Source organism: Cheilinus undulatus, linkage group 7 (assembly GCF_018320785.1).
Source record: "Cheilinus undulatus linkage group 7, ASM1832078v1, whole genome shotgun sequence".
NCBI classification, from domain to species: domain Eukaryota; kingdom Metazoa; phylum Chordata; class Actinopteri; order Labriformes; family Labridae; genus Cheilinus; species Cheilinus undulatus.
Genome location: NC_054871.1, coordinates 31,848,954 through 31,871,713, shown reverse-complemented (window position 1 = coordinate 31,871,713; position 22,760 = coordinate 31,848,954). Strand labels below are relative to the sequence as shown.

The following is a 22,760-nucleotide window of genomic DNA, read 5'->3' as shown; positions in this document are numbered from 1 at the left end:
GAGGAAATAATTAACTTATTAACGGTTTACAGGTAGCAGGGTGACAACAGGAGCTGGTGTAACCTGAGCTTTTTTCTTCGGATTTATAAACTTGAACATTTGATAGTGTGGGCTAAGTAAACGATTTGAGGAGTGGGATTATAAACAGAACCGAGGCAAGGATTGTTCAGTTGCGCTGCTTGTTTGCTTTACAGAAAGTGTCAAATATGACGACGTGGCTGGATATCTTTAAAGCTAAAAGTTTCCTTGATCGTTGTTGCTCTTTACCTTTATCTCGAACAATGTTCTTCTTTCATGTACACATTTAGATGGTATGATCCAAGGCAGACTAATATGTAATGTTAGGCTTTTGGACATCAGAGTGTCATGCGTGTGTTTAGGTCCGGGTGACAGCTTGGAAAAGTAAACAGGTGTGACAAACCAACCTTTCTGACAGGGCTTGGATTATCTTTGCACTACAGATACTGCCTGGTACACCTCTGTAAGTTCCACATTTATATCTCATTACTTGAAAAAGCTACATTCCTACAAACTATTATATTGCCTCTTGGCTACTTGACCTTTAAAGCGCACATTGAACACTATTACTCTTTAACTTACAGTTTGGCGTTAGCTGATACAAATAGATTAAAGGTAAATTACACGGACTGTAACTCAGCAGCAATCTACCTGTGATTCTTACCAGTAACAGCTGTTGATGAGGCTGTACATCTTTTGGGAAGCAGACTGTGCTTCAGTATGATCTCTGATGTACAGCCTTGATGGAAGTGTTCAGGATTGCATTCTTGGATGGTTTTTCAAATTTGAGCTGTTTGGTGAAGGTAGTAGTGATGACTTCGAGAGCCAAACTGTAGTTGTATGAATATTGTTGAGATCTCGCCCAGCTATTACAATGCCAGCTGTACTGTTAGTATTGGTGCTTCTTGGAGCATTATGCAGTCCGGGACGGGCGATGTCTCAGGATGAAAAGAGCAAATTGAGGTAAGTTTGTATAAACAAAATCTTAAGAGCTTTATGTGAGATAAGCATATTCCCTCCAGTAAGCTGACTCATGTCTTTTTTCACCCCTCAATGAAGGAACCAAGTGGTTGAGATGTTTGACCATGCATATCAGAATTATATGGTAAGTTATTCACTGAGTACTTCAGAGGACTTTAAGAGGTGTTTTGCTGCAGACTATGTATTTTGATTGGATTCATGACAATTAAGAAGCTTACCAGGAGAAAGTCTGGACTGTCATTTAAACTTTGTAACTTTTTATGATTATCTACCTCATTCTAAACTCTGTTTTTATGTTGAGTTTTATTTTTAAAAAACTTGAGGAAAAAATGTAAACAGCCAAGGTGTAATTGCACTCCTAATATCACTTTGTTAAAGTGTGTATATGCATATTTTTCAGGACCATGCTTACCCAGCAGATGAGCTGATGCCATTAACATGCAGAGGGAGAGTACGTGGGCTTGAACCCAGTCGAGGTGATGTAGACGACGCTCTGGGAAAGTGAGTCGCATGCCAATTTTATTCATTGAGATTTGACGTAATAAAGGACCATTGACAACGTTGGTTGCAGACATTCCTGTTTGAGAACTTGGCAGAGATGTATGCTGTACAAGTGAAGCACCGTAATAGTGTTGAATAACGTGTAACTTATTATTGTCATTGGCGGTCAACACCTTTAGTAAACAGTTTTTCTCTGTCTGTGGCAGGTTCTCTCTAACCCTCATCGACACGCTGGATACTCTGGTGGTGAGGACATTTTTTCAGTGTGTTTTTCTATTGTGAACATTTATTTTGTTTATTCATTTTTTATGGCATTTATTTAGCAAGGTTAATCCTACTGAGATCAGAGATCTCATTTTCAAGGGAGACTTGAATGAGAATGGCAGCAGTACACAGTTTCAACAACAAAAATGTGCGAAGTCATACAGCACACATTAAATGATAACAACAATAATAAATCATCGATAAAAACAGATGAATACAGAAAGTTTTAATTTCACTAAGGATTTGAAAACAGTTCAAGTTTTGCAGTTTAAAAACCTGAACACTGTCTTTCCCAGCTCAGACTCTGGGAACAACAAAGTGTGCAACAACAAACAAATGAAGACTGTGCATTCTGTTGGCATACTTTCTACAAGGTTAAAATATAGGAAAGATCATCCAAAATGGTTTTATAAATGAAGACATACCAGTTTGCAAGATGATGTGTATTTAAAGCAGAATATCAAGAAGAATATCAAGTAAATGATGGGTATGACAAATCTAAATTCACCATGATTCATACTGTCCAGCATATGCAGACTCTGCATTCATGCATAGAACATCACTGTAATCAATAACACATAAGAAAGTGGACTTAACAAGCCTTTAAAAGAAAAAGAAAAACAGCAAAATTTTCTCAACTGCCTTTAGTAAATATTTTCTCAGGCACATTCTTTTTTTGTGGTTTTCAAAGATGCTAAGAACGTCTAGTTTTATCTGCAGTGAGAACAAGTTAGAGCTGACAAAGCTGGTCTTGGACTGAATCAAATGCATGCTGAAGATTTGCAAACCTTGTGCAGACGTACGTGCACAGCTTTAAATAAGTGTATCATTAGCATACAGATAAAAAGAAGAGTTTGGTATATTCTGCTTAGGCAATTGATATGGATAGTAAACAAGAGTGGTCCCAAAACTGAATCTTGAGCTACTCCCTTGTGAATTTGTAATACCTCTGATGTAACAGCCTCTAACTGTGTGCAGAATATTGGATTGGTGTTTTTTATACACTGCACAAGACAAAGACCTCATCAAATTCTTGTTTGAGCCCTGAACAGATTTTTGGCAGAAATGCTTTTATCACAAATTGAAAAAAATATCACAGCTTTATAAAAAATAACATTCTTAAAAGTCTAACTTCTGATGATTTATCCTGGGCACTTAAGTTTTTTTTTAAGTAAATATTTTAACTAACTTCATGAAAAACTACCATAAGTTTAAATGAACATTTTCCTTTGGCTCGTTACTTTTTATGTCTGTCTGCTTGTTTGTTGGTTAATTTCTCCTTTATTACATAATCAAGTGAGAATTTAATCAAATCAAATAACATAAAAATGAAAAAGTTTACTTATGGTTGTGTTTCTTCTTCTTGACAGCTTTTGAACAAGACAACAGAGTTTGAGGCTGCAGTGAGGAGAGTGCTGAAGGATGTGAGACTGGACAATGACATTGTGGTGTCAGTCTTTGAAACCAATATTCGAGTCCTTGGGTGAGATTGGACTACACTATCAATATGCAACATTAAATACACTGTGTTTGTCTTAGGGCTGGCACCGTCCAGTTAGTTGGTTGATTAGTTGGTGGATGCGCTTTTGTCTGACCAAAGTGTAATTGGTCGGACAATTGAAGAGAGAGAGGGAAAGAGAGAGTGCGCAGCAGCTGATGATCAAATTAGTGACAGATACTTGGAAACACACCAACACAGACATGAAGAAGGTGTGCAGTTGTTTAAGATGTTGCAGTCACGCTGTGTCCCTATGCTCTGCCTTCCCCACAGCATATATCCCCTAGCTATCTACTTTTTCACCTTCCACTTAATGTGTTTAAGTTTCTTTGTCATCTTATTTATTTTGGAAATTTCATAGTTGATTGAAATAAGTAGGTCCGGTTAACTGTTATTGTTAAAAGTAAGACAAAAAATATCTTATTTTTTAAATAATACTGACAATATTTTGCTATTATCGTAAATAATATGAATAGAGGGAGGTGCATGCTTGGCTCTGAGTCAGTTGTTAGTTCAGAACAAAATAATATGTTTGACTAATTTGTAATGGTGCAGATATCTTATTATTTTTCCTTGAAAGTCATTTTGACTACCTGTGAGGGTGCTCTGACTTCACTGTCAATTATTGGGTTAATCTAGCCATAACATAGTTTTATTGTAACTTTTATTTTTCCCTGCAATGACCAATCAATTGATTGGTGAGTCGGTGTAGTTTTCATTGACCAAGTTTTGGTTGACCGCAAAAATATACCATATCTATTATAGCACTAAATGTTCTATCTGGCAACAAACCGTACAGATGTCCAGAAGGCTTTGCTGATACTAAAATGGTTTATTTCTGCCAAATTTAAACCCTAGTGTGATCTCTTGGGGTGTGCTTGTGTGTCCAGAGGTCTTTTGGGAGGCCACTCCATGGCTGTGATGCTGAAGGATGGAGGACAAAGCATGCAGTGGTACCAGGATGAACTCTTGCACATGGCCAAAGATATTGGTCTCCGACTGCTGCCAGCCTTCAACACCAGCAGTGGCCTGCCTTATCCCAGGGTGAGACACATGCACAGGGACAAAGCATCTCCCCTAGCTTAACATCAAAAACAAACCTAGATACACTATAGACCTAAAGGATGAGAATATTAAAATCTGTTTTAGAATCGCCGCTTTTGTATTTCAACTGACACTTAAATATTTTCCAGTTTTTAGATTTAAAGAAAAAATCTTTGTTTTAAATCATGAAAGGCAGACATCATTACACAGAATATAGTTTGAAAGGTAACCAAGTTTCCTCTTAGCCTTTTCTTTTCTATTTTTTGAGTATAAAAAAGTGTGCACACAAGGTCAGCCAAACAATTCACAGATAGACTCGAGTGGAGGAAAAGTACATCAAAATTACAAAAATAATGTTCTGCTTCACAGCTTGCAGCTGTCACATCTTCAAACATAAATATTTTCATGTCTGACTAGTTTTCATGCACCATCTTCTTACGAGCTGTATGTGTCACATGCAGACAGATTGTGTGTTTTTAATTATTTATTTTATGCTTGACAGGTGAACTTGAAATATGGTGTCAGGGGTCCTGAAACGAGAACAGGCACGGAAACAGAAACCTGTACCGCCTGTGCAGGAACCATCATCCTGGAGTTCGCTGCCTTAAGTCGCTTCACTGGTGATCCTGTCTTTGAGGTATCGCATTACTGCAGATAACAAGATCTTTCTATGCCTGCTACTTTACATAGGCTGTTTTCTATAATTTAATGCACTCCTATATTAGCAGATAAAAAACAAACTTGAAGTCTTAATTACTTTCACCACATCCTTTTGTAAGTGATACTTATAACGAAGCCACATGTTTAAGTTAACCAGCAAAAGAATAATTAAGTAATGTGCATGTGTCTCTTCTTTGTTTGTTTAAGAAATCCAGGTTAGTATTTTCTTTACATTTCTGTCTTCCTGTTTTTTTAAGATAAGAGAGCAGATACTGTTGTTTCACAAGGAAGCACCAGAGTTATTCTCCCTCATTTATCTTTTTAACTCTTGAGCTGTTCTCACATATGCATCCCTGATTTTTTATTTTTTTTTAAGATTTATTTTTGGGCTTTTTATGCCTTTATTGTCAGAGGAGTACAGTGGACAGAAAAAGGGACAAGAGAGCTGGAGAGAGACATGCGGGAAAGTGCCACAGGCCGGATTTGAACCTGGGTCAACTGTGTAAATGGGGCACACCTCAAAGCAGTAGGCCCTAAAAATTTTTAGAAAAAAAAAAAAACCCTGCACAATGGGGGGGGGGGGGGGGGGTTGCACATCAGCTCATCTTGACTTCATGCTGAAAATAAATAAGTGGACTGGCAGGAAAAAGTCTAGGTTAAAATTTAGCTGTTTGCTTTGATTCATGCAGCCCACCCGGAAATATTCAGGAAATTTTCAGTTTTGTTCATATGTGAAAGGGTATTAAATCTGCTCATATCATCACATTTGGATGAAAATTTAGGTTCAGGTGAATTACATCACAGGACAGCACAGTTTAAATAGGGATACTTAGGCTCAAACATAAAACCCTCTTTAATGTCAACATGAAAACAGATTTCTACAAAGTAATATCAACTGGAAAAAACATGTAATGTAAAATAAGTGAGTGCATAAATATTCACCCCCTTCAAGTCAGTAATTCTTAGATGCACCTTTGGCTGGGATCGCAGCACTGAGTCTGTGTTGCAGAGTTGCCAGGTTTGTGGCTTTGCACAGAGATCAGGCGTTAACAGCCCTTTTCACGTCCAGCCACAGATTCTTTATTGGATTTTAGTCTGGGCTTTGACTCGGCCACTCCAGAACATTCACCTTGCCTAGCTTTCGCTGTATGCTTCAGGTCATTTTCTTGCTGGAAAATAAATCTTCTCCCAAGCCCTAGTTCTCTTGCAGACTGATTAAGATTGTCCTCCTGGATTTTCTTTTACTTTGCCACAGTCATTTTCATTCATTTTATGGGGTATGTGGTAATGTGCAGTGTATGGTTTCCACCAAACAAAGAATCAAAGAGTGTGTTTTTACCTCAAACAAACTTTTTATTGAGTCCTAGAAGCACCCCTTCCTATGGTTTCTTAAAGAATCTTGCCTGATGGCCAAAAAGCACCATTTTGGTCCCATCAGACCAAAATGCTTTCTTCCACTTGAACATGGAGTCTCAGCAAAATTCAGCCTAGATTTAATGAGTTTCCTTAAACAGTGGCTTTCTCTTTGCCTCTCTCACATAAAGCTTTGACTGGTGAAGAACCCAGGCAACAGTTGTTGTAAGCAGTCTCTCCCATTTCAGCTGCTTAAGCCTGTAATTCCTACAGAGTAGTCATACGTGCCTTGGTGGCCTCTCACTAGTCTTCTTCTTGCCTGATCTAGGCAGATTTTACACATGTGCCATATTCATTCTGTTTCTTGATGATGGATTTAACTGAACTCTGGGGGATGTTCAGTGCCATGGAATTTTTCTGTATCCATCCCCTGACACACTTTTCAATAACCTTTTTTCTGAGTTGCTCCGAGTGTTCTTTTGTCTTCATGGTGTAATGATAGCTAGGAATACTGATAACCAGTGGCCGGACCTTCCAGAAAAAGGTGTCTTCATACTATAAACATTTGAGACACATACACTGCACTCTGGTGATTCCCATTTTACTTATTGTGAGACTATTAGCACCAATTGGCTGGACCTCTTTTGAATTGTTAGTCGAAATCTGTTTTCACTTTGACATTAACCCTCACGGGTCCGTGATCACGCCCGCGTGATCAGATCATGTGACATTTTCGAAGCCCCGTAACTAAAAAACTAAAGCACCTAGAGCGCTGCTGTCAACTTCATTTGGAATTGCAGATCTGAAACTTTCTCCCAGTTTTTGTTTGACGTTGATAGGCCATGTAGAACCGGAGATATCGCCGTTTTAATTTGATAGTACCAAGATATCTATCCGGAGGTAAAGGCGGAGAGGGGGTGGGGGGGTACGCGCTGGACAGGCCTTGCTCTTCCTTCCATATCTTCGTCATTTTTTGTCCTTTTACAAAACGGAAAAAGGCTGTCGATATATATATAGTTTGAAATATTTATATATAGTTGGATCTCATCTAAATTTGACCTGTTATGTTACATTTGCACTATTTGGAACTCTGGGAATAGCTATTGGGGACTGTGGGAATACAAAACACTGGTGTGGTTCTTTGTGTAATTTTGCAAATATTTGTTTTGAAGGGTTACAGCTAAAAAAGATAAAAAAACGCCTGTAAATATACATGTTTTAATGGGAAATATTTGGATATAGGTTTACTGTATTTCAGTTTTACCTTTATATGTTCATATTTGCAACCTGTTTTTACTTTTTCAAGTTTCAAAACAGTTCATTGAGCATGTCTGTGTTTTTATTGTAATAAATAGTATATTTTTTAAATTCGGATTTGATGACTTTTGTGTATTTTTAGGCCCAAAATGGTAATTAAGTAGGTTAAAGTGAAAAAATAATTATCAAATCATATAGAGAAAGTTGTGCTGAAAAAAAAGATACCAAACATGGGTATGTTAAAACATTTTTTGTGGGGTATATTAAGGCAAAATCAAAAGTTCTCAAAAACGGCCAAAATAGGCTCCGACCCTTAAGGTTTAAAGAGGGTTTTTTGTATTTTTTTGTCTAAAAAGCTGAACTACAGTATATTGACCATGATTGATTTATGGTATAAGTAAAAGGGTAAAACATCCAAGGGGGTTAATACTCTTATGGGCACTGTAAATTTTTGTGCATTTTCACTAGAAATGACTGTTTTTACATATATTGCTTTGCTTCTTTAATTTAGTGTCTAAGTAAGCCATTGTTGACAGTATGACAGAATGCACAATACATTAACCCTGAAATGAGGCTATTAAATCTGAAGCCAGGCATCTTGAATTGTATTAGTTATATATTTACAGTATTAGTGGATTAGTTGTGACTATGCAAGGTTAAGATAAGTAAACATTTCCAATTAATGAAATGGAAGGCATTATTCTCTTGAATATTATTGAAAGTCTGCAAGTCTTGCATTAAAAATGGTTAAGAAACTTTGTATACTGTGTATTCTTAAAGCAAACATAGTGAGAGGTAGGAACCCTGTACCCACAGTGTTATCATGAAATATTCAGTATTTGGTAAAATTTGTGGTATTTATTCTCTTGCTACAGTATGAGAGCTTGGCACTGGTTTTCTCCTTGGCAGTAGAATTCTGCTGATCGAGCACGCAGTCATTTATTTTAATCTGTCTCACAGCTGACGGCTGCATATGGATTTTTCTTTTTCTTAATCGATAATGCCACTGTTCTCTTCCTCACAGGCTCATGCCCGGAGAGCCCTGGACTTTCTGTGGGAGAAGAGACAAAGAAACAGCAACCTGGTTGGAACCACCATCAACATCCACTCTGGAGAGTGGGTCCGCAGGGGTAAGGGAAGAAGGAGGAGGAGAGGAACAAGATATGTTGAGGGAAGTGAAATATGAAGAGGGTGGATGAAGTGAGTCCAGTGGGATTTGTGGAAGACTGGTGCAGAAGACGAGGAAATGGGGAAGACAGATTTGATTACAATCTTTCTGTTTGTGTGAGAGAGGATTTGATGGAACAAAATATAGGTAGAAGGCAGAACTCTCTGTTTGATGAAGTGATGCTTGGTTGTCTTTTTTTGCAGATAGCGGAGTTGGAGCGGGGATTGACTCATACTATGAATACCTGCTGAAGGCCTATGTCCTCTTGGGGGATGATCAGTTTCTGCAGCGGTTCAATATTGTGAGGACACACACAAAAACACACTTATGTGATGAGAGTAATTTGATGCCTCACTGTCTGTGAGAGCATTCAGTCACAATGGCATCCTAAATTTAGAGCAGTGCTATACTCATAATTTATTGATGTATTATTAAGCTATTTGTATATTATTTTAAATTTACAGGGAAAAGCATAAAGAAAAACAAACAGATGCCCCACACTACAGCATGTAAAACTTAAGCATGTTTTAATACCTGTTGTTATATGGGCCTTTAAAATATGTAAAAATCAACAACCAATACAAAAGAGAAAGTAAAAAAACAAACCCAACTATAAAAAGAACAGCACAGGAAACTAATACCACATAACTAAACAGGATGCAGTAGTTCAAACATCACTACTGTGTTTTCATGATTCTCAGTATACAAGTTATCATTTAATTGTTTGCACAAGTACTTGTTTTTTTACATCCTGTATTTAAGAGCCTCTTAACCCCCAAGGCCTCTTTTTTTGCCAGTATTTATGTATTTTAGTGGTACTGTTTATCTGATAGGAATTTAGATCTTTACATTTAAGCCCAAAGTGTATGTGTGCATGGTGACTGGCCTCTTCAGGTTGAAACTTAGCTACTGCAACATCATTTTTTCTATTGGCTAATCTGGTGGCAGGTGTTGTGTCAGTATTGTCACCACAGAGCTCAACAGTGACTACCCTCTTTTTCCACGACTGTGACCTTCTGTCGTAGCAGTCAATATTTGCAGGTAACAGCAGGCTCCATAATCAGAGATGTTCCTATGACCCCCAGTAATTCATAATAATCTCTATTTAGACTTAAAAATCATTAAGGGCAAGCCCTCATTTCCAATAACGTTGAGCAGATAAAGAGTGAAATGCATGATAAACAATAAAAGACATATATATCAGAAACATATTCTAAAATATGAATGTACAGTAATAAGTAAAAAAGACAGAAAATCAGTCAGAAAGGTAAAACACGTGAAATCAGTAATAAGATATTACAAATTAATGATCTAAAATGACCCAAGGAAACAAGTTCTTTGATTCTTAAAGTTGGTTCTTTGATTTTTTTTTTTTTAAGTTGAAGATGTAGTTTTTTTTCTCTGAGATGATGAATTAACCACTTTTATGTTAAAATGAGGTTGATAACAGAAGACCTTGTCTTCTAACAGGTGCGTGTGCAGTTGTTTCACCCTGAGAGAGTTTGTAGTATGTCTACAATGGATGTTTATTATATTATGGCAAATAATGATATCAGTGTAAGTAGCATAGGCTGTGTGATGTTGTGGCTGATGAGGATAGTAGGGGGGGTGAGAGGAATTGTCTTATCTCTCCCTCCTCCCAGCCTTGTCCATGACATAATAAAGCCCGTTTCAGACTGGGAGCGTGACATGCCTGTCTCAACCGCAACACGCCTGGATTTTCAGTTTGATTGCATGTTAACAAGTCAGGGCTTTCAGACTGCCTGCATGTGTTGTTGTTGTAGCACATATGCACATAGAATATGTTTACGGTATGTTTCTTGATAACCCTGAGGAAGGCCACAAGCGTAAATGCGCCTGTTTGATAAAGTTGTTCTCTAAAGATCTACTATTAGTGGGACTTTCTGTCTCCACACTGGTTGAATATGTCACAGGAAAGTCAAACACAGTAAGTGCTTTTCTGGTTTGTGCTTTTCAAATTAAAAGCCCGGTTTAGCGTTTCTGTATTGAAAGTCCTTTCACTTGTACAGAATGCTTTTGTTTTGAATAGTTCCCGTCATACTTCCTCTATACACTGAATCAAGTATCTTGTTGGGGGGTTTGTTCAGGTAAAACTTGTGAAGGACAGGGCTTTGAGAGCAGGGAGATGCCACTGACACGCAGCAAACTCGCGCCCTGTGTGAAAGCCGCACTGGCAGGAGCTGGAGCAGACATATGTGGCACACGCAAGCAGCAAAACACACTCCCAGCTCCTGCCAGTGCGGCTTTCACACAGGGCGCGAGTTTGCTGTGTGTGAAAGCCGCACTGGCAGGAGCTGGAGTAGACATGCGTGGCACACGCAAGCAGCAAAACACACTCCCAGTCTGAAATGAGCTTTAAGGCATATTTTACATGTAGGATAGATGCATCTCAGCCAAACTTCTGCAACCTGTTGCACCATCCATATGTAAGTTATGTCTTAAGTAGTCCACATTAAACCATACGTTAAAATTTGTTAAGTTGTAACTGAAGTTGTGACACCGGGTTAGTTCGAATAGTCCTTTTTGCTTAGGAAGGTTCCTAACTGTGAAGAAACCCAGAGGTATTTTAGTGTCGGCCATAATCTGGGCTGTTCAAGTTCTCTAAACAATAAGGAAAGGAGCCTTGTTTCCTTTATTATCTCCTTTTGCATTGGAAAAACTGGACCATCCTTAACCAAAGAAGAGAAGTAAAGAAGACCCAACAATCAGTATGATTGTAATTTTTTATCCAAACATCCAATCAGATCAGTCAATAAGTCGAACTGCAGTTCCTTTACTCTTTTGAAATAGATAAAAGTAGTGTTGTAAAAGTTAATAAATCACAACCATTGAAAGGTAGGATCTTTGATCTTCTAACAATTTTAAAATTGACATATTGCCACATAATAATCACTGTGTTTGTCATAATTACAAAAGTAAGACAAAGAAAATCTGTAGTCTCTCTCACACTCACTTTTTCTTGGCCTGTGACATTTTTCATTGGGGTTAAGGAAAAGTGGATAGGAAAGGACTTATGGAATAATTTGTTGGTCTTTTTGCATGGACCCATTATAATAGAGCCAGCTATAAAGCCAGTATAAAATTTACAGCACTGACATCGAGTGGTGAAATCATCAGTAACACAAGATCATTTAACGGCAGTGAGCAGAAAGGATCTCTGCTCATTGAAATCTGTAGTATAATTGATCGCAGAGATGATACTGCTGAAACAACACAGCCAATAAAATCACCAGCCCCTCACCATCATCCAAGTCATCCCACCTTTGCAAACTACCAACAAGACAACCCTATCTCATGGAGGACTTTAGTTATAACGTAAGCCTATGTTGAACCTAACTTAGTAAAACACCGTAAATGTTAGCAGAGCATAAACTACATCTCAGTTAGGAAGTAATGTTTAAAAATTAGGCAACATTTGAACTTGCATGTAGTAGGTGCAACTCATAGCTGGGGTTTAGTTCCTCTTTAAGTCCTAAAATTGCTTAGTTCTCCTGTTCTGTTTATTTCACAAGCACCATAAGACTATTTTCATGCGTCCAATCATTCTGTTTTGTTTGTCACATTCAGCACTATGCATCTATAATGAAGTACATCAGTCAGCCTCCGCTGCTGCTGGATGTCCACATCCACAAACCTCTCCTCCCCGCTCGAACCTGGATGGATTCTCTACTCGCCTTTTTCCCTGGACTGCAGGTCAGTTTGAGTTGTAGATTGCAAATACAGTTTTTTCCTATGTAGTCTGCTGCAATTTTTAAAACGTTTAAAAAATTTTCACACTTTTATTATCTTAGGTGTTGAAAGGAGACATTCGTCCTGCCATCGAGACTCATGAGATGCTGTATCAAGTTACAAAGAAACACAACTTCCTCCCAGAGGTACTCCTTCTGTCTGCCTGTCTCCAAAGTCTTTACTGTTATCTAGTAATACCCACAGAATGACTATATATACAGTAAACATAAAACGGTTTCATTCACAGTTCAGCTACAGGCTGTTGCTAATAATGTAACATATTGAAATGTTCAAGAAATAAGAGAATGAATTAACAGAAAAATACTGCACAAAACTACCAAATTTCAAACTCAAACTTTCAAACAATATTTGAAACATATGCAAAGAGTAGAGAGCAAGGAAAAATTGGCCAGAGGTTTCCTGATTTTGATGGCAATCTTGTACAAAGATTGTAAAAGTGCTTCAGACAACTAGAAAAGTTCTATACATGCTCAAGTCCATTTACCATTTATCAAATACAAAAAATAAAGCTGGGCCACCTCCAAAGGTTAAGTCCTTTTAAGTGGGAAATACTTGTTCTCATAACTTTGACTGTTCCACAAAACAGTGGCCTTGTGTTGTTTGACCTTGGAGCTCAATTACCCTATTTTCTTATGTTACAACTAGAATTGTTTTTCCGCAGTGAACGCACTTAAGTTTCATGTGATACAGCTGTGTTTTTATCCTTGTCTGACTGTTGTAATAATAAAGCTGGGGATGGTGTGCCGCCCTTTTTGTCCTTCTCCATTTCTCCCCAGGCTTTCACTACTGATTTCAGGGTACACTGGGCCCAACATCCCCTGAGGCCAGAGTTTGCAGAGAGCACCTATTTCCTTTACAAGGTAATTTTTCAAGAGGGCTTGACACTGAACAGATGTTTTCTTTTACTCACACAAAGTAATGTGTATTTTGTCATACACCAGGATGTGATAATGTAAGGTTAGGAGCTTGAAATTGAATATTTTACATTTTGCCACAACCTAAAGGTACACCAAGACTCTTCTACAGTATTTTAGAAGCACTGTCTCCAAATCTGCAGTAATGAAGCAGCCTTCGGCATACTGAGCTCTAATTACAGCGCATAATAATCATATTATAATAACTGCCTTTGGCATTCTGGTGTCTTCTTGAACATAATATGATAAAACACTGTGATCACTTGCCTTTGAATTTCCTTTCTATCTTTGTGTCTGACTGTATTTCACTAAAGCCTCCTCCATGTACTGTTCTCTGTAATGATTATACTGTCCTGTCCTCTCAGGCCACGGGAGACCCGTATTACCTGGAAGCAGGTCGCACCATCCTGGACAACCTCAACCGCTTTGCTCGTGTGCCCTGCGGCTTCGCAGCAATGAAGGATGTACGCACGGGGAGTCATGAAGACAGGTGAGGATGAAAAGACTCAGAATCTGTGCTTTAATAGAGTTCTGAAGAGTAACATATTCTGACACATTTTGCATATTTCCATCAAATTGATATTCTATGTTATGTTATCTAAAGCTTGGTATGAGTGCAGGAAGGTAACATGAATCCAAGGTTAAATAAAGGGATAGATGAAATTAAAGTTAATAATCCTTGGACGTAAATTGCAGCTAAGGCCCCTCCTTGGTATATTTGCAATAGCTGATAATGTGACAAAATATCACCCTGCTAATAAGTCTGGTTAATAAAAAAAAAACACTAGTTAACATGATTTATTTGTTAACCTTTCTTCACTCCTGTCAGAATGGACTCGTTCTTCCTTGCTGAGATGTTTAAATACCTCTTCCTGCTGTTTGCTGATGCCGAAGACTTGCCATTTGATGTGGAGGACTATGTATTCACAACCGAGGCACACCTGCTGCCCCTGTCCCTCTCTACAGCCCCTCACTCTTCATCTATTCCCTTGAACAAAACGGTGATGGTTTAACAATACTTCAATGAGAAAAGTGACAAATACACACAATAATGTACACACTTACACTTCCTTAATAAATCTGATATGTGTTAATTTGATCATCTGTGTTTAATTCTTCAGTCAGAAGAAGAGCTCGATGACACTAACTTTGATTGGACATGCCCGAACACTCGCCTCCTGTTTCCTGACCCCGCCTTCCCTCGTAACCTGAGAGAGCCGATTCGCAGCGTTGTGGACAAGAGCTGTCCCCGTCCCGCTCCCAACCGGTGAAAAAGCATTCAGATATGATCTTCTCCCCCATAATTATTGTACTACTTCTATACTTATAAACTTCTTTTTTTCTCCCCTTGTCAGGGAGCCCGGTATGGGCCGTCCTCCTCTGAGGGCTCAGGACTTCATGGCTAACAACCCTGAACATCTGGAGCTGTTACGAAGGATGGGAGTCAGCCTAATCCACCTGAAAGATGGCAGGGTGCAGCTGGTCCAGCATGCTACACAGGTAAACAGCTAAAAAACACACAGTTTGAGGCTTTAATAAGTTAACTTCTGTATACAGTGCTACTGAACTATTAACTGTTCATGCAAAAAATGTTTGCAACTGTACTATTGTTTATACATATAAGAAGAGCACTGTGATTCTGCTGCCATTTTATCTAGATACATCTTTTAAATTATTGTCCATACTATGTTTCTTAACTTGACCCCATGATATTTTGTGTTCCTGTTGTCTATTTGAACCCCTCTGTCTCCTTTTCCCTCCCTCTGGCACACCCTTGCCCAGGCTATAAGTGCAGTTGCAGCAGAGGACGGTGTACGTTTCATGCAAGAAATGATGGAGCTGTCCAGCCAGCAGCAGAAAGAGCAGCTGCCTCCACGGGCTATTCAGATCGTCTCACATCCATTCTTTGGCAGAGTTGTGCTGACTGCTGGCCCGGCACAGTTTGGCACAGACCTGTCCAAAAGTTCCACAGGGGTGAGTGGTTTTAATGATCCCAGGTTTCAAATCAGCTCTCAACTGTCCTTTTTGATCTCCCAAGAGAGCCACTCACTTCTTTGTGGTATTTTAGAATGATTTCCTATGTGACTGAAGCATTGTATATGCCATACTTTATTGAGTTATGAATTAAGGTGGTTATTCTGGATTTAACCAGATTTTCTGACATGAAGAATGAGCCACATAAATCAAAGATTGAGGTTGTTTTCAGTCATGTGATCCAAATGATGCAGGAATGGCAGATGGAGGGCAGGAAGTGAAGGTTGGCTGGAAGGACTTAATAGAAATTGAGGAATATATGAAAGCTTTAAACTACCATGTATGATGCAGTTATCATCAGAAAATTTCTACATATGTGGTGGGACCACTTTCATAAGCCTCACCTTTTGGTAAAGATGTGCCAGTGATTGGATATGCTTAAATGGCTAGTTAATGGCTGATAGCCATTAGGCAAATAGCCAATTACTTCAAGGACTTTAGGAAGGCCAGTCTGTGTTCAGGGGAGCCCTGGTTCACCCTGGTACCACTGGCTCTCAGTCAGGATGAGAATGATACCCCATGCACCTAAGAGGGGAGACTGCCTGTCAATATTTTTATCCTTTACAGTGTTGTTTCAGTTTAGCCATGGAAAAATATCAATAAATTCTTCTTGTCAAAATGTTTGTTTACAGAATTAACACAGTATTACCTCCTCGTGCCGAAACTAAGAAGTACACTACAGTCAAGTACAAGCTTCATGTTCTAATGTGGGCCATAAGTCAGGAAATTTACAGAATTTGCTGCAGCCAACTAAAAGATACCAAGGACCACATTTGGCCCCTGGGCCACAGTTGAGACACCCCTGTTTTAGTGGGAATGCTGACAAACTATTAACTAAATGAACCATGTGGTTTAAGAGGCCAAAAAAATGGTCAGTTAATGAGCAAGATGGGTCTACTAGCCTGCTTTTTAATGTGAACCAAAGTAGCTAGCTCACATTTGAGTGTCAGCTTTCTTTTGTTTTTATTAACAGCACATTTAAAAAGCCAAACTGGTACCAAATAACGGGCTGTTTGCAAGCCAAAAGAACGGCTCTTAGAACTGAGCTGAGGCAAATGATCCAGATCTGTTAAAAGAGACGGATTTCCCTTCACACTGAGAAAAATTGAATAGCATCAGCTATGGAAACACTGGCAGAACCATGGCAAAGTGTACTGAACTGAAACGGACCATACATGAGCAGTGTGAAACTCTGCTCCTTTAGACTTTAAACAGAGGGTTTTAATACGTACCTGCTGATGTTTTTCTATGAATATTTTAAACTTTTTTAATGCCTGAATGCATCCCTACTGTGGGACTCAAAAGAAGATCAATATATTTTTTGCTATTTGAACAGTTGTCACAGTCATAAACTGAACAGAACTTTGGCATTTTGACAACACTTCTCTATGTGGAAATCACTTCCTGCCCCCCATCCAATGGGACGTGACATCATCTGCAGAGAACCTGCACTGTACATTGTAAACTGAATACTTTTTCAAAGAAGAGGATAATAGTGTAATGAAGAGAATTTTGAGATGATGATGGGGTTCATTTTTTAAGTATAAATGCTAGTGTTTGTGTTGAGCTTGGCCTCAACTTGTTTAAAGCTGACAGCAGTGATCTATGGGTGCTGGCTGTCTTTATGGACTGTCACTAACTACAAAGTACTATATGCCATTAGCCACCATCTAATAAAGTATGATCAGCTTTTATTCAGTGCATCTGTGTAACACTGGTAACCAGCTTTGATATCATACAGATCTGCAACTCAGACAGACTGGTGCTCTCTTACAGTATTGAGGCTTTCTCTCTCTCTATTTCTCTTGTCCATTCACTTGTGAGTGAGTTACTATGGTTACATGGATACTCTGTGTCTGTCTTTCAAATGGCAATCCCTCCCCCCAGCACAAGTATATCAAAATCGAGATTTTGTTGTAACCACCAAAATACCTCTTCATTGCGTGGACTGAACTGCCTGACAGAAGCCTGCATGTGACAGAAAATAATCACATTTCAGTTTTAGATGTAAAGAAACTGGCAATTCAAATTACGTCATGCAAAACCACACATGAACAGAACATATGTTACTTGCATATAGCCCACAAGGCTATAGAAGTTCTGCAGTGCTGAGATATTTCCAGGTGCCATAGTCAGGTTTAAAGTGGTTCAAAGCCAAGATTACAATTTCACTCAGGCTTAGTGTCACTACAGTATCTTTGTGTGTATGCAATTTTCCTGCTCTTTGATGCTGATCACGTCTCTGAATTTCTCTCAGGTACGAGGCTTTGTGACCGTGGCTGAACCCTACAGCGGCTGTTCTGAGATCACAAATGCTGAGTACGTTCGGGGCCACATCGCTCTGCTTCAGAGAGGTCAGTGTATGTTTGCAGAGAAGGCCAGAAACATCCAGAAGGCTGGCGCCATCGGAGGCATAGTCATCGGTGAGTGAATGAAACAAGACGGAAGATGACTACTCAATGAGTAAATAAATGAATTAACTTGAAGACAGCCAGTCAAATCAGCATCTGCTCATGAAATAATGACTGAATCATGAAGCAGCACTCGATAAACTCAATATAAATAATAACATGCATCTATATATGACCCTTCCTAACAGATGTGAAGAACTGTATTGTACAAATACAGTGCAATGCAAGCTTTAAAACATGAATGACATTAGAAAAACAAACAGATTTTTATCAAATTCAGGAAATTCAGTCAATTAAGGATCTGTAAGCTGTAATTCTTTGATATTGTAATTTCTTGCAAGTCTCTATGATTGCTAAAGCACTTCCTCTTTTAGTGACCTCCTTCTTCTCCCTCCTTCCAGACGACAACGAGGGCAGCAGCAGTGACACCGCTCCGCTGTTTCAGATGGCAGGAGATGGCCGCAACACAGAAGACATCACCTTACCTATTCTCTTCCTCTTCCACAAGGAGGGCAACATCCTGTTGGAGGCACTGAAGGAGTACAGGGAGGTGGAGGTGCTGTTGAGCGACAAAGCCAGGGACAGAGGTGTGGTATTTGTTAAAACTCTTGTCTTTGCTCTAATCATTTCTTTTTTTAATGATCTTATCTGTCTCTGCTGTTGGAGCCTCATTATGAGCTCTGCTTCATGAAAAAAACAGAAGAGCAGGGATTGAGGCAGTTTTGTTGATAGTGAGTCATTCCACAGCCACCCACCAGCTGTTTTTATGATGGTACATGTTGGAGGTTTACACCCATATCAATATTTCATCCTCATTCTTTTTCCTCTTTATTCACATTCGCCAAATCCTTCTAATCCCTGTGGTGAATGTAACTGTGGCTTTCCTCTCCTCTTTCTTGGTTTCTTTTTTTTTTCATCTCCCTCTCTACTTTGGATGAGTAGCAGCCATATTCAAAGGTAAACCTCTTCCAGGCAGCCTGATTGAGGGCAGTAAGTATTCTTTTTCTTCTTTCTTTGCATGCCATCCACATTTTTCATCCTTTCGCTTGCACTTATCTGTGTTATTCTTCCTTACAATTGAACTTTAATCTCTGCACCTCCTTACTTTTGCACTGCTGTCTGACCACAGGATTGCTAGCGCAGTCACAGGCTGTCATTTTTCATCTTTTTCATTAGAGCTTTAGACATGACAGCTTTGTATGTATTTTTTGTCTCCAGAGCAAACCAGTAGTTACACATTGCAAGATCTGACAGTTTGACAGATCGTCCTGCCTTTAAGATTTCCACTGAAGCCATGAAACAAAGCTTTGACTGCATTACATTGGCTTTAATAACTAATGCTAAGGAGCGTTAAGGGAAGCTATTTCAATCCAGAAAGCACAGCTGTTGGCCCAAGAATAGATGTGTTTCTGTATAGAAGATGTGTGTAGTCCCAGTGAAGTCATACATTGGCCTCTGAAGAAGCATAATGAAGCCGAACCATGGCAGTGGCCATATTGGAAATGCTGTTTAAGATCAATCTAGGGGCCTTTCCAAAACTGTCAGTACTGGTGCAGACTTGCAGACTCTCACTCTGAACTCAGAGGTTTTGAATGGCACTCAATGTGGTGGACCCTTTGCAAGAATGTGAAAATGGAGTGGAAGTGTGTATGGAGGGTAGAGGGAGCAGTCATGACAAGGCTCTACAAAAGGGCAATGAGTTGGAGGTGGGGCTAGCACAGTGGTTCTCAGTTGGTCTGGCTTTGGTACCAACAACAGGTTCCATATTAGCAAATCATGACCCAAATTTCTGACATATTTGTCTATCAGTTGGAATTATTTGATAAAAGATGTTGCTGTTTAGACCCCAGATGAAAGTGGGACATACAAGGAGGCTGAAGAAAAAATAAATTTAATATAAAGAATAAAATGTCTTGGAAAGTTTAAAAAAAAGATTTCTGAAAGTTTTTGAAAAAAAAAAATCACAAATAAAATCCAAAAATCTTTCCTGGAAAATTACCCCAAATTCCCTAACATTTCCACTGATAATTCCTGAAATATGAATGGAAAAGAATGCTGAAAATTACTAGTTAAAGTCCTGAAAGTCTTTTATTTGTTGTGACGTTTTCTTAGATTTAGAGGACAACTCCCAGAGAAAATTACCAAAAGTTTATGCCGAGCAATTTTTATTTCCTCACTGCCATTTAAAAGTAAACGTCAGTACAAAAGTGCTTAAAAGATTCCTAGACACATTCATGGGCCACATTTGGGTCCCGACCCAGCAGTTGAGAACCATGCCCTAGCAAACAACGACAACACTCTCACCTGTAAGTCAACTCAGCCATGACTCCAATTTGCCAGTTTATGTTCACTCTTAGCTGAATTACAATTAAAACAAAATAATCATTTATGCAATTTATCCTAATGAAGAAATTAGCTGCAAAAATGTAATTTTCAATGTGTTTCAGTCTACTCCTGAAAGTTTTAGGACCAGCTCTTTATGAATGACTCAACTTGATAATTAGTCGCAACAAATGTTGGTGAAGACGTCAGTGAGTGTGTTTACATGGACTTTAGTATCCTGGTAATGAGCCTTATCCTTTTTCGATCATATATGAGATACTGTGTTTACATGCAGTTCTCCAGGTAGCAAAACTAGGTTACTCAAAATGGGAACACTGGCATATCCTGGTTTCTGAAAACGTATACATGCACAGAGACTGAGATACTCACATCCATGTAAAAAAAAGTCACTGATGATGACAATAAGAGATGTCATGTTTTATAAAATTAGGGGAAAACAAAACCAAAGTCTGCTTCTATTCTACAGTACGTGCATGCCTCTAGCATTGCATGGCAGCACTTGTGTGTCCAGTCAGACTTGAAGTGCTTTGTGGCACTTACTGGTACTTTTTCTGTCTGTCCGTTGTGCATCACTTTGGAAAAAGTATCTGCTAAATGAGATTGTAACAATGTAATCTTGGATCTTAGGGGGATTCCTTGGTTTTTGGAGTCAGCCTCAAGTGGCCACTTAAAGAACTGTAGTTTTTGCACTTCAACAATGACTTCATTTTACGATAGCCAGGGTTGCCACTAGTGCCTAACAAATTTGAGAATTCAAGTCTACTGTACACTTAAACATATGAGAAATTGTACTCTCCTATACTTAAATTGTATAACTGTAATGGTAAATTTATGGACCGTTGGTTGTTTTTAAGGCCGAGCACACTGTATTTCCATGCAGATATTTTTCTTAACACCTTCACACTCTGCAGTTTAAAGAAGTGGCTTCATTTTAAGAAATGACACATCTTTTTTAATCACATCCTTGCAAAATTCACACTAACTTTTTTTGCCAGACTTCTTTTCTCAGTCGACTCTCAGATTGGTTGTGCAGCTATGTGAGAAAGTCTTTATCCTGTGGGAAACATGACTCATCATCAGCATCATGCTGTTGTAGTCGACAGCCTCTGAAAACAGGTCTATTTTTTGACTGAGAATGGCTTCTGGAGGGCATGCTGTATAGATTACTGACGGAGGAGGAGGAAAAGAAGTGTGTCTGTTATGTGTGTGTTTTTGTGTGCACACACATTGACATCTATTTGTATTAAACTGTTTCGTCACTCGCCCCTGCTTTCTTTTCAGGTGTGGTTGTGCCGGAAGCAAAGGAGGACCGTGTAACTGAGGCAACTACTCCCACATCTTTCGAACCTATCAGCCAATCCCAAATGAGCACACTGGAGCTGGACGAACTGGCTGTGGAGGAGGTTACTCCATCGCAGGAGGAAGTCAGCGCTGTAGAAGAAGAAACTAGTCCTGCAGAAGAAGTTACATCACCAGAGGAAGAAGTCAGTCCAACGGAGGAAGAGGCTGATGTGGTTCAGCCCATTGAGGAGAGAGACTCTGAGGAAGGAGAGGAGTCCAAGGGCGACACAGACTCAAACAGCCAGTCGGTGGAACAACTTCTTGCTGATTGGCGGGAAGACCTAGAGGCATTCAAGCAGATGGAGAAAGATGAGCTCTGACAGCTGTTTGGTACGATGTGACCTGTGACTACAGGTTCGATCCTGCTCTCAGGCGAGCATGGTGGGAACACGTCTTCTCAACAGCCTCAGTGTGATGAAAGAGGCTCTGTAGGTGTCTTTCACGTGCCAAGAAAGCCCACTTACTGTATCTCTGGACCATAAGGGAGTCCTTTTCAGCCTGGTAGATTACGACTGAGAGACCAGGGTTCTTACCTCACTTTCTCATACAGTTTCTGTTTATCTGTCATGATAAAATGAATGAAATGGACCAGACTGGTTGCAACAGCCTCTCAGTTTCCACACTCATCTCATTTTGTTCTTTCAGTGCATTTCTGTCTCCTTTTACTCAACTCAATGCTGGTCCAAAAACTATGTTCTAACTAATTAATCCATCGACCAATTAATTTTATTTAAATGTGATTATTATTTGTGATGAGACATGTACTGTCATCATGGTCTTCGGCTTGATCATATCATATGTACACAATGATTTGTGCTGAGGAGTGGTTCATATGGGGAATACACTGCAGGATCTTTTAATGGCTTTATGGAGGACACACTCAACACCAAACTCTCTATGTGGAGGTTATATGAAGTCAGTGTAAATATGTATTTGTCAAGATATATTGACTGAACCTATGAAGTGCTGCTTTGCTCAGGATCTGGTCCAAACCCATAGACTACAACCTCTGGACCACAACGGGTGGAGCAGACACACCCTCAGCAGTCCTATGAGATGGAGCACACATCTGCAGGCGGCCACAGGAGGGCGCTGTGTGATCTGTCTGTCATGATAAGCTGCTGACTGATAGGAAGGTGGAGGAATAAGCCAACAAGTTAACATAATGAATTAAAATAAACGTCGATAGGGGAAATGGGAAG

General features: G+C 39.2%; 1 protein-coding gene across 2 annotated transcripts; it reads left to right on the top strand.

Annotated features, from left to right (window-relative positions):
* The first annotated feature begins 840 nt into the window (after positions 1-840).
* On the top strand, positions 841-22,753 carry edem3 (ER degradation enhancer, mannosidase alpha-like 3). 2 transcript variants are annotated; one of them, XM_041790870.1, is made up of 21 exons: positions 841-981; positions 1,078-1,123; positions 1,400-1,500; positions 1,707-1,746; positions 3,135-3,247; positions 4,153-4,306; positions 4,809-4,943; positions 8,601-8,706; positions 8,948-9,045; positions 12,333-12,458; positions 12,557-12,640; positions 13,292-13,375; positions 13,795-13,919; positions 14,259-14,430; positions 14,551-14,696; positions 14,785-14,929; positions 15,212-15,403; positions 17,721-17,886; positions 18,276-18,461; positions 18,817-18,864; positions 21,499-22,753. In XM_041790870.1, the coding sequence occupies exons 1-21, from the start codon at positions 893-895 to the stop codon at positions 21,876-21,878; spliced, it is 2,736 nt and encodes a 911-aa protein (XP_041646804.1). In that variant the 5' UTR covers positions 841-892; the 3' UTR covers positions 21,879-22,753. The 2 variants fall into 2 exon arrangements, with proteins under 2 accessions (XP_041646804.1, XP_041646805.1); XM_041790871.1 differs by lacking the exon at positions 18,817-18,864.
* Positions 22,754-22,760: the final 7 nt, after the last annotated feature.